The 16,379-nt window shown below is 42.6% G+C and overlaps 1 protein-coding gene across 3 annotated transcripts in view; it reads left to right on the forward strand.

The window, feature by feature from the left end:
- CASTOR2 (cytosolic arginine sensor for mTORC1 subunit 2) overlaps nt 1–16,379 on the forward strand; it is a 123,978-nt gene that overhangs the window by 55,768 nt on the left and 51,831 nt on the right. For all 3 annotated transcript variants that reach the window (XM_063174178.1, XM_063174180.1, XM_063174181.1), the window contains exon 2: nt 6,799–6,869. In XM_063174178.1, coding sequence (XP_063030248.1) covers nt 6,799–6,869 — 71 coding nt within the window. The remainder of the gene's footprint in view (nt 1–6,798; nt 6,870–16,379) is intronic.

Raw genomic sequence — 16,379 nt, forward strand, 5'->3', positions numbered from 1 at the left:
AGTGATCAGGGGATAGTGTTACTGCTGTACAGACAAAGTTTTTAAAGCACAGTTACCTTCTGCTTAAATAAATTATAGGCTTGTTCAAATGGAAAAAATTACTTTTGCATCTCATCTGTGACTAAGTTGACTCACAATAGAGGGGCCCCTGAGAATGCCTGCACACAGGGATAGCAAAGAGAGAAGAGGAAAAGGTGTGTCTGGATCAATTAGTTAATCGTTAGATAATAAATGAATACTCTTTACCTTTGCACACAAACTAAACCTCTTTTTCATTTACTTCAGAGATTTGCTGACAGCATTCTCTCCCAAAGCAAGGAGCTCTTGCCATTTGATGTAAACACTCATTGACTCTCTGTGGAGATTTGAAAAATTGCTTTCCTGTCATTAACAATGATAAATGTGTAAACAATATTGTTAAAGATGCTGGGGGGGTGGGCATCAAACCAAGGGGAACAGATTAAAGGAATTTAAGAAGTGATGTACACTTTTAGTTATGCTCTGTACAGGCAGCACTGTACAATGCATCAAATGTAGTTTAATAAAAATTATTTTTATAATTCTTGATGAAATTTAAGGATTATGGGGTTTTTGCTATTGTTCTGCTGCTTGTCCTGGGGTGATGTTGCACCAACTGAGGCCCTGCTGTTTCTGATGTGTTGCTTTAAAAAATGCTGGAGGAACAACAGCAATAAAAGATGAGCAAAGTGCCTGAGATGCTCATTTAATTCCCATTAGCACAATAAATGTGAATATGATGAGGTTTGTTTTGGTTTTATATCCCTGTGCTTCTCCACAGGGACGGTTTAGATCTGTATCAGAAATGGAAGCTGAGTCATAGGTTGGCCAGGAGGACCAGAATGGAGCAAGGCATTTGATCTGAGTTTCTGGAGCTCACAATGTAACTCTGGCAATTTTGGAGGGAGGTGTTTTTTATTGGCAGTCTGTTGGTTTTTTTAAGTGGATAGGAGTCTTGCTTCATTGTCCAATTTGTAAATCCAAAGACCTTGCACTCTATATTAGCAGTCTGAAATAATTCCTGATGTAATTTATGGATTTACCTGAAAGAGAGAGAGCTTTCCTGCCTGCCCTGCAGGCTTGGGTCAGAGCAATGGCCATAACTCCCCTGCTTGCCCAGGGCAGTGTTCCTGCAGCCACGGGCACTGGATCCTGGAACCCAGGGGCTGTGCTGCTGCCTGCCTCAGCACTGGAGCTCCCATCCCAGCAGGGACAGAGGCTGGGAGCAGAAGCAGTTGCAGGGATCTGGCTTAGCAATGGTAGCCTGTCCTCACATAGCTGCCTGTAATGACTGGAGGAACATGTTATCTAAGGTAACTTTATCTTTTGGATATTTCTGTTACAGGCAGCTCTCCTGTCTCTTGGGTCTGAGGGCTGTGACACTCTTCATGCTTCAAGTGTCTTCATCCCCTCTCATATTTATTTGTTCCTAATAATTTTTTTTCTGGAGGAGGAGAAGGATGGAAAAGCTTTTAAATAACAGGGTTTATGTTCTCAGAGAAGAATGTGCTGAGAGGCCTTGCGAGCAGTTTTCTGTTCTCCCCCAAGGTGTGCCAGGCTAAGAGGATGTGTCTTTGTCTTTCCTGCATGTTAACAGTTATTATGGTTCCCACAAGTGTCCAAGCTGCTCCCACCTCAGTAAATTGCCCAGAGTCTGCATTTCTTGGCATCCCCATTAAAGCTGGAAGTTGGTTCCTACCCCAGCTCATTGCTTATGAGGGGTGTTTGCTGTTACTTCTGGCAATCCTGTGGTTTGCAGACTAAACTCCAGCTCTGGAGCCCCCAGCTTCATCCCCTGCCTGCTGTATGAGTGACCAAATTTCAGCTCCACAGCCCAATTCCACTTGAGTTTCTTCTGAAGGAAATAGTAGGTCAGTGTAGCATAGACAGCACCTCAGCAATCTTAGGATGGCCATGGCTGGTCCATGTTTAAGGCTTTTGCTGTCCCTTGATGCTGGCAATGCTGTGCTGCTCTGGTTCCTAAAGACACTCATGGCCTGCTGCAAATGATATGTGTGTCTGCATTTTCTCTTGTGCTATGGTTCACCTTCTGTCTAAGCTTGCCTTAAATTCACTTTATCCTAGTATTGAGGTTCCAGGTATTTCATTTTGACGTAAAGAGCAGCAGATGATCTTCTTAGCAGTCTCCTGGCTTTGTGGAGCTGCACAGCACCGTGATAGTGTCCTGCAGCTCTGCACTGCCCTGGCAGGAGCTGCAGAAATGTCTCCAGTGGGGAAGTCCTCAGAGGCAGTAGGAGGGATGATGTTGGTTTTGATCCTCTTGAAGGGACCTCTAGTACCCATTTACAGAAGTGAGCATGGAGTACTGTGGCCAGAACTAGAGGGGCCCTGCCTCCAGCCAGGTGGAGGACAGGGACAATCAGATCTGCTGGACTGTGTGGATCTGTGGCACATCAGAACCACAAGCACATACAGCTTTAGTTGACACTGCTGCACAGTGCACCCTGATCCCACCCAGATATGTAGGGGCAGAATCCAGCTCCGTTTCTGCAGTGACAGGAGGATCTCAACTCTGCTGGAAGCTGAAGTGAGCCTGACTGGAAATGAATGGCAAAACCAGCCCATTGTGCCTGGCCCAGAGAGCCCCTGTGTCCTTGGCATAGATGGCCTCAGGAGAGGGTATTTCGAGGACCCAAAAGGGCATTGTTGGGCTTTTGGGGGAGCTGCTGTGGAGACAGAGGAAATTGGGCTGAATACCTTGCCTGGTCTCTCAGAGGACCTTTCTGCAGTAGGACTGCAGAGGGTGAAGAGCAACAGGTAGTGATCACTACCACACCAGTGCTCTGACAGCAGCACTGCACCTGCTGGGACTGTGGGACCCCATCCATGGGATGAGTGGAGAACTGGAGAGTCAGGGAGTGCTCAGCAGGACTTGCCCATCCTTCAGTGGTGCTCTACAACCTCTATGTCATTAACAGCACAGGTGTCCTTCACTGTTTTCCAAATATGTCTCACAAGATGTTGCATTGAATCTTCCTCTTGTCATTATTTATAAACTGCAAAAAGGATCACCAAGAATTATACGATTAGCATGTGTCTTAATCTGTGATAAGAATATATATTGTCATGATAACGTACAGAGTGAAGTGTACAAATCCCTCCTCATCTCAAATGGGAAGACAGCCTGGAACAAATCCCAACAAATTATGTCTTTCATATTCACACAGATTAACTTGCTGCTACTGCTTCTAAATTTCTATTCCGTTCAACTGCTTCTTTGCAGACTTCTGTGTTGCTTCCAGACTTTGCATTTGACTTCCTTGAATGACATTTAGCCATGGTTTCCTACATGTGGGGAGACCAGCAGCCCACATGCTGCTGGAATGAATCTTTTCCATAGGGCAAACAGTTTTGTAACTCTTTACCCTGCTGAGATAACAATTAATTAAGCAGTTTCTTTATAAATAAGGAGGTAGGACTTGTGGTCCTCATTAAAGACCATTGTCTGTACTGAACTTTCAGATGACCCACACCATTATTCCCAAAAACTTGTGCTGTGTGTGTGACCCAGAACAAATAGAAGCCACATTCATCCCAGTATTACCACTCTTGTGATCTCAGCAGACCTGGGAGACCAAATGTCTGGAGGAGACACTTCTGGTGTGGACCTGCAAGCACAGCCAGGCACTCCACTTCCCTGCTCACTTCTCCCCTGGAGACTGGAGCAATGTTTGCAAACTGAAATGATGCTGTTGCTGCATCCCGTAGGCACTTCCCTGCTCTGTGCAAGCTTGAGGATTTCTTCCATACACAGTGTAAGCTTTGCAGTTTCAAAGATCTAATCTAATAATAGATTGGTCTACATTTGTGGCATTGCCAGAAAAAGGCATATGTTGTCAGGCAGTCAAAGTCAGCAACAGTGCTTCAGTGGAAATGTGCTTAAACACTGAGAAGGCAGAAATCCAAAATAATCCATCCAAGGCTTGGCTATTAGGAAACTAAAAATACTGTCTTCCTACATATAGGCTTTCCACATGTACTTAGAGAAATACTGTTTGTCTGATGGCTCAAAATTATTAAAGGGTAATTCTTTTCCTTTCTTGGATTTGGTGTGATAATGGAAGATGCTGTTGGCATTCAGCTTATTGAAGTCTGGTTTAAAAGGAAATAGAAATTATTGAAATAACTCCAATGGAAGAGGCATGTGTAGTGTAATGTGGGAGAGAGAGATGACATTGAGTTTCTTTTTCCTATCACAGAAGGTTTGCAATTCCAATTTTTCATGTCTAGATTTCCTCTGGGAAAAGAATGTATGATTGGCTTGAACTAAATGAATGTATACCACAAGAACCACTGGTCTTCTCTGTGCTGGTGAAAGACTTCACTTTTAAATTCAGATGGCTCTGTGGTCCTGACCTTTTACAGAACTGCATTGAGTTGGGGATTGGGCTTTGAGGTGGTATATGAAGATATGAGGTTTTGACATGAGCTCTGAGGCAGCAATTATGGGATTTCATGTGTATATATCCCTTAAATATCAGCATATTTAGATGTGTGGCCAGAAACTGGCATCTGTCACAATCATTTTTCTCCTAAGGTCAGTGTGTGCACACAGACACTTATTACTGTTCTAGTGAAAAATTCTTCCATAAATGCCATCGCAGATCAGGAAAGGTTAGGTTTTTAATATTAATGTTTTCTCCTTTAGGACCTCTAGTTTCTCAGCATGCATGTGACTCAGTCAAACAAAGAGTTTTATTTCAGTGACTTCTTCTCTAGGGAATTCACCCACTGCAACAAATACTTCTGCCTGTTAGTACCCACCTGAAGCAGCATCCCAGAAGTCCTTTTTGCCCAGCTTGTATTATCCCTTGCACTGGTAGCAGCCTCCTGCAATTTAGAAGTGATGGTAAAAAAATTGAGCTGCTGCTATTTTCTGCTTCTTTTGGCACTATTCCTGGAGAGAGTTGAGTTGGTAAATGTGGCTGTCACAGCAGCTATTACCAATGACACAAAATAATTAAGTTGTGGTTTCTGTTGTGGTGGGGCCATGTCTGTATTTTATAATGCTATGTCCGTGCTAGGAAGGAGTGTTCTGCTTGATTGTTGCGATGGATGCTTCCAGGAAAACAGGACAGGTCTCTAAAGGCAGGTTGTCTAATGCTTTCCATGTACATGAAATCCTGTTTGGTTACATGGCAGCCCACTAATTGAACTGTGTGTTGTTTCCTCTCAGTTTTCTGATGAGGTGATGAGGAGGGCAGCATCCATCTCATTTTTCTTCCTGTTGCTTTTGGAGGGGATAGCTGCTATGTTTGTTCTTTTCAGCCAGTCAGAAGAATGCTGAAGCCAGGTTTTTATCTGATTCTTTATGAAGTGAATGCTTTCATTTTTTGATGTCTTGAGCCACCAATATAAGATTCCAGACTTTCAGAAGTCTTGAAGACTTTTGGACACAGATGCTCAGCAGTTCTGAGAAGCCTTGGCAGTCCCTGGTTCTTTAATCCTGCTGAACTGTGCTTCATGCAGAAATTACACTGTGAAGATGCTGTAAAATTTGGGGGCCTGGAGAACAATCTCTTTCTTCTCTCTTTGTTTTTAAATATTGGACTTTTCCTAGTATTTAAAACATTTTCTGTATGTTGTCTCGGATAAATTTGAGAGTATTGTAGTGTAACTGTGAAATCCTGCTCTGTGGTTCTTAGAGACACATGCTCTTCCTGCTGCACCCAATTTAGAGGGAATAATTTTCCCTGGTCTTAGGCAACAAGCACAGTCAGTCCATGTGCTCTGGCATTCTCCTGGAGGGGCAGGGAGCCCTGTGGGTGTTGAGGATGCTGGCCAGACTGTGCTCATGCTCTGCTGAAGGTGAACATGAGCTTGCAAAATGTCATGCTGACCTTCCTGCCATTGCTGGGAACCAGCTAGATAGAAACTGGGGGTTTTTTTCAGTAGATGTTGATGTACATATGTTGGTGTGTCAGGGAAAAAAAAAACCTTTTCAGCTATATGTGGTGTTAAGCCTTAAGGCTGAAGCTTTTTTGTTTGTGTGTCTGCAGTGGAAGAATCCCATGTCACATTGGATTTGTGTCTCCTGTTAGAGGTGACATTGTGTTAAATGGTGAAGGAGCTGGGGGTGCTGCACTGCACATGGCCTGTGAATGTCAGAAGATGGAGCAGAACAGAGGCCACAGGGGTTGGGCAGGGGGACAGCTCAGCCTTGTGTCCATTGGCTTGATGGCTGCCACCACTCTTCTGCACCAGGAGCACCCCAGGAAGGGGAGAGGACCAGCACAGGAAATCGGGAAAAAGCCAAAAACCTCTGAAGGAGCAAAGAAGAGATACTGGGGTTTGGTTTAGAGGATAGATGTCCAACCTTGATAAGGCAGGAAACTTCAGTGGGCAAAGAGGTGCATGTGTGAACCATGGAAATGCTTTTGGAGGGTGCTGGAGTGAGCAGTCAGTGAGCAAAGTTTTTTGCTCTGTGTCAGTGCAACACAGCAGGTCCTGGATGTGATGGGAAGCCTTAAGGGATATGGTAATTAAGAAAAGTAACTAAGAACTAAGTAATAAAAACAATAAGAGTTTTACCAGCTTCATTGTGCATAGGCAGGCAGCAGGGAATATGGGTCACACAGTATGAGCTACCCAGAAATAAAATCCAGGTCTGTTAATGCCTCAGGCCTCTCCATAAACATCAGACCGTGACTCTTTCCTTCAGCACAGCTTGGATGGGAAAGGATTTCCATTTTAGGTGGAAGATGAGGCTCTGCTCAGTCCAGGTGCTAATCATGTTCTCCTGCTGTTTGCCTTTGCCAGGTGCAAGTTCTTCAGCCTCACAGAAACCCCTGAGGACTACACCATCATTGTGGATGAAGAGGGCTTCCTGGGTAAGTGTCAGCACGTGCCACTTCTGTATCCAGCATGGGGTGGATGAGGAAAACATGTCATCTCACTGAGACTGTAAACCAAAATGTTTGTAAAACAAGTCTGTTTGTAAGTGCTGGTAGTGCAGCTCTGAAAGGTGCTTTGATCACTTAAGCACACTGTCTCTGCTACCATGCTGTACAAGGCAATTCAGACATGGAATATGAATATATTTGAACACTGGGAGAGGATCACACACAAGTCTTAAAGAGTAGTTAAAGCAGATTTGAAAAAGCAAAACCCTCTGCATACAACTGCATTAAAATGAGCTGGCCTATGTCCCCAAGCCTCCATAAGTATACCACATCTTGCATTTCCAGCTTCTGTGAACCCCTGTCTTTGAAAGGAGCACTTCAGTAGTTTGTATCATCTCTGCAGCCAGCACAATGCTGTGGAGTTTGGGCTCCTTTGGCTCATCTGTGTAAGCTGTGATTTATCCCCCTTTCCTGCACCCAGCTCTCCCTGTACTAAGTGTGCCATCTTTGCCTGGGGTGGCTAAGGGGTCAATGGTGGAGTTGGTTGTGTGTCACAGAAGGTGGTTGGCATGTGCTTGAGAGCTGCAGATTCTTGGCATTGTGCAAGAGCTGATGTAGAGAATGGTTTGGCTTTGTAAATGGAAATAGTTTGTAATAACCTTTATCATGTGTGGAGGTTTTGTTTGTAACTGTGTTATTGAGGTGAGGGAATGAGGAAGTGTTGGGCAGCTGCTGTTATTTTTGTTCAGTTACTCCTTCTGTGTTTGGAATTAAAAGTCAGAGAAAATTCGTTAAAGTATGAAAAAAGAGGATTTCATTCCTGAATAGGAATTAACTCTTGAGAACCTTCTTGTGATACTGTAATATTCAATGGTTTTGTAATATCCAAACTACAATGAGAAAATTGGAAACTACATCATCTTTATTTAGGACAGAGTTCTGTGATCAGTAACCTTGCTGAAGTTGCCCCTTTTCTGCTTCAGGAATACTCACAAACATGATAGTGCAAACTACATTTTAGACCAGTACAGTGGTACCTAAACATTTTAGTAAATTAATTACTAGACTGAGAATGCTGAATAGATCTTTACAGCTGTATCTGTTTATAATTTGGGAGCTTTGAGGTTTGATTGAAAGTCTATGCTATGTACTTTTGATCCCAGAAGAGGTGACAGAAGGTTCTGCTACCAGAGTGTCCCTTGTTGTATTTTTTAAGGGGCATATGCACAAGAATTTTACTACCAGTGGTAGTGTCAGCTTTATTGTTATCTGTGGCAACTGAAGAAAATCAATTCTAATTTGGTTTTGCCATGATAGTAGGATGCAGAGTCTCCCTCTAACAGCTTCATTTTAGGAGGAGAAAGTTTCTGGGTTATTTTTCAAGGGGCACAGCACATGGCACAACAAGAAACCCAGGGAGTCTCATTCTTAGGAGGGAGTCTGTGTCACTGAACCTGCAGGTGGGATGTGCCAGGGGAATGCTCATCTCCAGCATCATGCCTGTGTCTGACATCCATGGCACTCATTTCTCTGCCCACTTGGCATGACATAGGTTTTTCAATTCAGTCATTGGTGACAAGTTGAATTGCAACCACCCCTGTAGAGCCTCCAGCAGCCACACTGCTGTTTATCTCTCTGAAGTTATTCTAGCTTGAAACAAAGGTGAGCTCAAGCAGTTGTCTGGCTCATGCATACCGAGGGCCTGTTGCACTGTGCACCATTGGTTGTGCTCTGAGCAAATCCCAGCTCTGGCACCACCACTGTCCTCAAGAAGCTGCATGTCCCAGGTTGTCTCTGTGAACCAGGCAGTGCTGCTGCAATTCAAAGTCCTCTCTGGATCTTCTGTTGCCTTGGCTCTCTCTGCCACCTGAGCTTGATGCTGAAAGTCACAGTGCCCATGTACCTTCCTGTGGCTGTGGTTTGGGCACAGAACATCCCTGGTTTTTTTCAAATATACCACATGCAGTTGGGCTGCTAAAGCAGGGCTTTGCAGGAGACAAGATCAACTTCCAGGCAGTGCATGGGAAGGAGGGAGAAGGCTAATGCCACCCTCTGCTACAGGTGTGGAAGCCAGGTGCAAACCCAACCTGCAGTAGTGTCACAGAGCTGCTGGCTTCATCACCTTTTGTGTGCTTTCCCTTGTAAGTGATGATCTATCTGCTGGTGAGATCTGTATACACCACATCCTGCTACCCCTCCTGCCACAGCCCCCATATCCTTTGGGTTTGTGTCCAGCCCATGTTCTTCTTTATGAATTGTCAGCACTACATCCAAAGCTTCATCTCAGGGTTAGCCCTCTGTGCAGTTCCATCCCTGCTCCTCAATTCTGTGTGGTGTAAGCTTTTCATAGTCTGGAGAAGTCCAGGAGAAGTCACAGTCTAGCTAGAAATGTCTCAGCAAGAGAAAGTTCACTTTGTACAGCCTGTAATCAGCACATGGGCTTGAACAGAATCAAAATCTCTGAGTTGCACCATCCCACCTTTTTACAAAACAGTACCAATTGTGTCTGCCTCGAGTGCATCAGCTGCCTCTTGTCCTGAGTAGTGAAGTGCCAAATTCAGCTCAAGAATTACAGGGTAGATTTGCACCTTTGATGAGCAGTTCAGACAGCAAATCCAGCAGTAAATGACTTCCTTTTTCTTTCCAGGTAACTTTTTTTCTTGCAGTGCTTAACAAACTCAGTGCAAGTCTCTGAAGGATAGGTTTTTCTGTGTGGGAAATGAGAATCTTTCTTTCTCAGGCACCTGTATGAATTTCTGCTGCAGCAGCAATGAGAAAGTTCTGCTAGCTGGCATCTTCCATGTTAGCCAGGCCCTCTCTCCTGCACATCACAAATACCACTGATGGGAAAAGAGCAAGCTGAAGAAATACCAGCATTTCCATCAATCCTTGAGGTTAACACTAAAAACATACTGACATGCAGTAATCATTCTTAACTATTTTGTCAAAAAATAATCCTTAGCCTTGTTGCACTGAGAGCAGCAAGTTGGACTAGTAAAGCAGTAGTTCTTTTTTCTCCCCAGAAAATGTCCACAGTGCAAAGCTGTAACCTGCTTAAGCATTCATTGTGCTGAAAGGGAATGGCTACAGCCTAATTCTTGGCTTTAATTCCCTGGTGGTGAGGTGGGGATTATATTTGCACAGAACCTTGTTTGTTCCAGTGGCTGTTTCTTGGGCTTTGGCCTGCTAATGAGAAAGAATTTTATTCAGCAAATAACCCAGGGAGCTGTGCACAGAAGCTCTTTTCCTGGATACTGAGATGAACTAGGGGGAGAAGTTTGACCATGGGCCCTCCTTCATGAAGACAAATGTCTCAGCTAGTGGGGTGCTTGGATAGCCATGGACAGTCCTGGCATTTATCCCCCTGCTGCACAGCCAGCACATGGCAGAAAGGTGGAGTGGCTGCTGCTCCCTAAATTACAGCAATATTTGTTTGGCTGGTTTGTTTTTTTCCTCAAAGTTTAGCTGAAAGCAGGAGCTGTTTGTGCATAGGCAGGTACACCATGGCCCCATGTTCTGTGCATGGTCTGTTCCTTTTTCAGAGAGCAGCAAGGACAAACTCACTGTCTCTGGGAAGCTGTATGAGCAGAGCTCCTAGCCTGTGGTCTTGCTGATTCCAGTCTCTGTTCATCAAAACTTTTAGCTTTTACACACTGAATTGAATCACATGCCATCACAGCTGGAGGTAGCCATCATCTTGGAAACTCTGTTTGTACGCACTGGGAGCAGCTGCATAAAAGGGCCTGGGACAGTCTGTCACCCAGGTGAAGCTGTCCTGAAGATGGATTATTGTAAAGCAATGTGTTGCTAACATTTTCAAGGTGAGGTTACTGGCGTCCCAGCCTTGGCACTGGGTTGGTGTCCCTTGTGTGCCATCTCTCATGTATGCAGTGAACTTTGAAGATATTGAAAAAGAAATCAAGTGCTAGGGTCAAGGGAGGAGTGAATCACTGTGATTTTCAGATTGGTAAACATGCATATTCTAGGTTCAGGGAAATTTGGGGTGAGGGAAACACATCACCTTCATGTACTCTGGTCTTTTTTCTCCTAGAACTGGTAAGCCCATGTCATGTAGATTATTGCAGTCAGCAGACCTTAGGTCCTGGCTGATCTCTTCTGGATCAGAACCAGAGAGGAAAAGCCATTTCAATACTGAAGCAGCAGTGAGAAACATCCTTCTGAGGAGCAGATCCACTGTGTGAACACAGAACAAGTCTCTTGGTCTCCTCACACTGAGGCTCATCTGCAAGATGGGCATGACAGTCCTTCCTTAAACCTTCTTTGGCTGCCTAATATGGCTAGTAACTTCTCTAAGGCCAGAAATCCATTCATTGACACATTTTCTAGGAGGAGATTCTTAGTCTCAGCTCATACTTCACAATAAATTGCCCAGTACATTAAAAATAATGGAACTATTTGAACTAACTCAGCTAGTTATAGTGGCAGAAAAAAATTTCATTCTAATAAGAAAAGGATAAAAATGAAAAAATCATCTTGCTGGCAGCGCTTTGTTTTGATAACCATCATCCTCAGACCTTGGATTCAGGACCATCACATACCTTAGTAGCACATTGAGTTCCTATTTCAACAACATCAAAATTTTAAATTGCTTTCAGTGTCCTCTCTCTTTCCCTGTATATAAACTGGGTGAGAAAACAGCTTATAAATAAGTCAGTCCAAGCCCAGAGCCCATCTAGCTAGGAGCAATCTTTATTTCAAGTTACAGAGAGAAGCAAGCTAATAATTGCATCTGGTTTTCTGAATATTCCTTCAATAACTATTTTTATTTTATTTTTGATTGCCCAGTGACTAGGCCTTTGTATCTGAGGCACAGTGGCATGAGTTGCTTGCTGGCATTTATAGTGTTAGATTCCTCCCCCGGATGGCCAGGAGTGCCTGTGGTTGCTAGGCAGAATGTGTTTTTCTCTACTAAACACTTGTACAATCACTCTCTTCTCATCTCTGTATTGGCTAGACTATGCTTTGTCTGGGGTTTAAATAATTTTAAATAATGTTAAACATTTTAAATAATGTTGTTAGGTTTTTAAATAATGACCTAAATTCAAATTGAAATGTGGGGATTTGATTATTGCCTTATTAGAAATATGTGCTTGGTTAGGGAGGCTTTTCCTGCAATGCATCTCTGCTGATATAGATCAATAAACATTTTGGGTCTCTGTGATTATGTGGGATTTCTGCCCTCTCCCAAGAGGCAGTAGGTTTTGGTGGTTAAAGCTTTTGGGGGAAGGGAGGAAAATGAGAAATAAATAATATTGCAAGGTCTGCTTTGCGTCACATGGGGAAAGGAACACTTCTTCTCAGAGCTTGTATGTGAGTGGGTTTGCAGATTTTGACAGCATATATTATTCCTTATGTTTGTAACCTGCCACATAAAGTCTTTTGGTTCAGTTTCTCTGCTCACTCCTATTTAAAGAAGTACTGCATAAATAATACATATTTTTCACTGTTTCCTCCAGCAGATGGGTGTGTATTGATATCTATTTTTGTTTCACAGCCTGTGGTGAGAAAGCCAAGACTTCTCTTCCTGAACCACTTGACTGGCCATGATTTCTTCCTTTAAATTTATTACATCTTGGCTGCTTCCTAGTACTTTCCTAAGTCCAAGATAAATGAGCAGATAGATACCAGAGCTCATTTTTATCAACCCTTCTCATAAATGCAGGACCCACAAAGCTTTTCTGACTGAAACAATGGAACAATTCATTCAAATTTTAGGTTCTTCTCTAAGATCAGGATGCAGCTCAACAGAAAAGTAGCAGCCCTCATTTTTTTAACAGAGTGCATTTGACCATCTACTTGTTCTTCCACTGGTGCATTTCTGGTTTTTTCTGAAGGGTGGGCTTAAGGGGATAGGGTGGCTTGCCTTGCTTGTATTGGAGTCTGCCAGCTGTGAGGAGACATGCCAGGATGCTAAATGTGCAAGGAAGGGCCAAGGCTGAACACATGCTGTAAGACCTTTTGAAGCATTTATATATTGTAAGTGCTGGTAAGACTGTGATTTCTCATCTTTCCCTACTTTTTAAGTGAATTTTATATGGAGCACTGTGAGAGATGGGTAAGTGCTGTTGCCCCCTGTCAAAGGCTGAGAAGTAAAGCACAAGGAAAGCTGAGAAATCAGTGGTACCAGCAGCAGAATGAGTCCCTTTTCCCATGGCTGAAAACACTCAGCCATCAGTTCCCAATCTTTGCTAACTGTGAATCTACTTTACATTTAAACCCTACTTTTCTCAAGTTCACAACCTGGACAAGGAAGTGGATTTCCTCCACCTTGGCATCTCATAAATGCTATGGCCTCAGTCTAGAAATGGAATCTTCACTAACCCATGGAAAAAACAGTCTGTCGTCTTCTGCAAACAGAGAAAACAGGTCTTTTGTGGTAATCATTGCAAAATTCCAGTGTGCAGCACTCCCCAGGGCTGGTCTCTGAGTGGGTTTGCTAAATATTGTTATGAGTGCAGGAGATGCCTCAGGTTTCCTAAGGATCAGCAGTCATTCATCAAGGTGAGAAAATTTCTGTTCCTGACAGGCTTGGAGGATTCTCCTGATCAAGTGAGATTGGAAAACTAAACAAACTTAAATCTGTCTGTACCCAGAGAGAGACTCTCAGGCCCAAAATCAGCTATGTTTTCTCCTGGTACCAGTGATCAGTCTTTCCAGCTTTCCAGGTACAAAATCTCCAGAACTAATGCTGGATCAAGGGTAACTCATAACCCCAGTGCAATGTGTCTAATTGTTTGGTTTTCACTAGAATCAGTTGAAATCCTTTTGTCTGACTCTAGAAATGCAGACTGATGCATGTGCAAACCAGAAGTTCTCTTTTGAAGAGAATTTGCTTGATGCTTTGAGCTAGTTCTTGTGCACTTAAAACAAAGGGGGGATGTGGTCATGGGAAGTCCTCAGGACAAGGTGAGAGATGAGAATTTGACTCCATGTTCTCAGAAGGCTGATATATTATATTTATATTATATTATATTATGTTATATTACATTATATTATATTACGTTATATTACGTTATATATTATATTATATTATATTATATTATATTATATTATATTATATTATATTATATTATATTATATTATATTATATTATATTATATTATATTATATTATATTATATTATATTATATTATATTATATTATATTATATTATATTATATTATATTATATTATATTATATTATATTATATTATATTATATTATATTATATTATATTATATTATATTATATTTAAAGGATACATCAGAAGGCTGAACAAGAATGATAATGAAAGCTCGTGACTGACTCCTCAGAGTCCAACAGAGCTGATGGTGATTGGTCATTAATTAAACACAATTCACATGGAACCAATCAAAGATGCACCTGTTGGTAAATGATCTCCAGACCACATTCCCAAGCAATCAGATAATTGTTGTTTTCATTCTTTTCTGAGGCCTCTCAACTTCCCAGGAGAAAATCCTGGGCAAAGGGATTTTTCAGAAAATAGCATGGTGACAGTTCTTTGATGCAGTATTAAGGTGATGGTGCCACACTGGCCAAACATGATCTTCTTCAGACTTTAGGACTGAAAATCACAGTCTGGGGTTTGTGGAAGGGCTTCTCCAAGGGCAAGTAAGCCTTTCTCAAGGGAGCAGCTTTGCTGTTGCCATCACAAGGTGAAGGCACAGGGAACCATTCAGAGCACCATGGTGAAGCTCATAGGTCTGCTGCAGGCTTTTCTGTTTCACCTTGGACAAGTCTCTCAGTGTGTCTCAGTTTCCTCATCTTAGAGATAATCCAATTAAACCACCTCATAATAGGTCTTGTAAAGATTAATTAGTAAACATGTGGAAATGCTTTGATAATGTGACAGGCAAAGGCCATTGTAAATAATAACTGAAGGAGTTTCTGTCCCTCAGGATTCCCTTTTACAATGGGTGCACTTGCAGCCTGAGGAACAAATCAGGTCTGTAGTGGAACAGAGTACAGATTATGGCAGGAAAAAATACCCTTTATGGGGAAAGTTACATAATCTTTTAGAAATCTCATATTTCAGCTTTTAATCTTGCACAGGATTAATACTCACAACATCAAGGTTACAGTCATACAGTTAGGAATTTAGTGGTTCCATCTTCAAGTCTTGTTTGAAATGTAATTATTTGCTCTATGCTGTCAGTCCAGTGAAATCTTGTCTGAAATAGTCTTTAAAAAAAAACGAAAAAAAAAAAAAAAGAATAAAATGTTGGGGTTTTTTTGTTGTTTTATTTAAAAATGCAGAAGGAAATTGTAAATGTGAGCCCAACTGCATTGGTTCTTCTTTTGATATTCCTTTTATTTCTGTGGCTTTTCAGTGGAACCCTCCACCTGTGTCCCCTTGGTGGCAGTGACCAGAGCTGTCCCCATTGCCTCTGACTGTCTGGGCTGGGTCCTCTCCACCCCTGGCTTGCAGAGTCTGTGAGCAAAGCCTTTGCCAGGAGTTTTTGAAACACAGGGAAAGTTTTGTCAGGAAGTGGGAAATCTGCTGATTTCTGCAGTTCCTGTTACTGGACTGTCAGAGACAAAACCCTCAGTTCTTTTGGGCTGTGGATTCCATTTGCTCATGGAGCAGGGGGAGCAGAGGCTGCCATGGCAGTGCTTTCCTGGCTGGGAGCAAAAAGCCATGGTTGACAGGTTGGGAAGGACCCAGCTCTTGATCATAGCACAGGGACAGCACTCAGGAAACAATGCTGCACAGGACAAATGCACCCACAGCCATGCTCTGAGCACATCTTGAGCCAAACTTTTAATCTTCATTGCTTGTCAGTAAAGGAAGAAGCCAATTTTTGCTCCCTTCTTCATTCTCATGAGCAAATGTCAGCTTTTGGAGATTGAATCTGGTTTTAATTTTCCAGGTTTGCTCATTATTAGTGCTGTGCTATCCTGTGAAGAGGAAGAAAGACAGCAGCCTGATTTCCTGAAAACTGCCCAGAGCCTAACCTGGATTTGTCCTCCCAACCCAGCTCTCCAGTGAGAGTAGACATAATGATTATTTTTGGAATCTACCTTCCCATGTTCCACATTTTTAGCCAAACATAATAATGATGCTTTGTTTGTGGAGTATATTCATACTTCCTCTCTTATGAGACCTCTGTGAGGTAAAAATTATTCTCTCCCACATATGAGGAAACTGATAAAAAGGAGACCAAATTACTTGTTTCAGGTCACATACATACTCTGTGGGACAAATCAGATTTTGCCTTAACTGGAAGCCCAAACTGACTTATCTACTTATCTGCACTTCAAAATCAGACTTTATTTACCACTGTATTGCAATGACCTGAATATCTGTTCTGAGACAGTGCTGTGAAATTGTCATTTCTTCATGATCCTCTAGGTCATCTTTAGGGAGTCTGTCATCCCTCTGTGTCCATGGCCAGGTGGGAGCTCTGCTGACACATTAGAACAGCTTTTGTTTATAGACTTGACTGTCCTGTGCAATACCTTTTATTGCTGGGTCAA

The sequence above is a fragment of the Melospiza melodia genome, chromosome 21 (assembly GCF_035770615.1).
Source record: "Melospiza melodia melodia isolate bMelMel2 chromosome 21, bMelMel2.pri, whole genome shotgun sequence".
NCBI lineage: Eukaryota > Metazoa > Chordata > Aves > Passeriformes > Passerellidae > Melospiza > Melospiza melodia.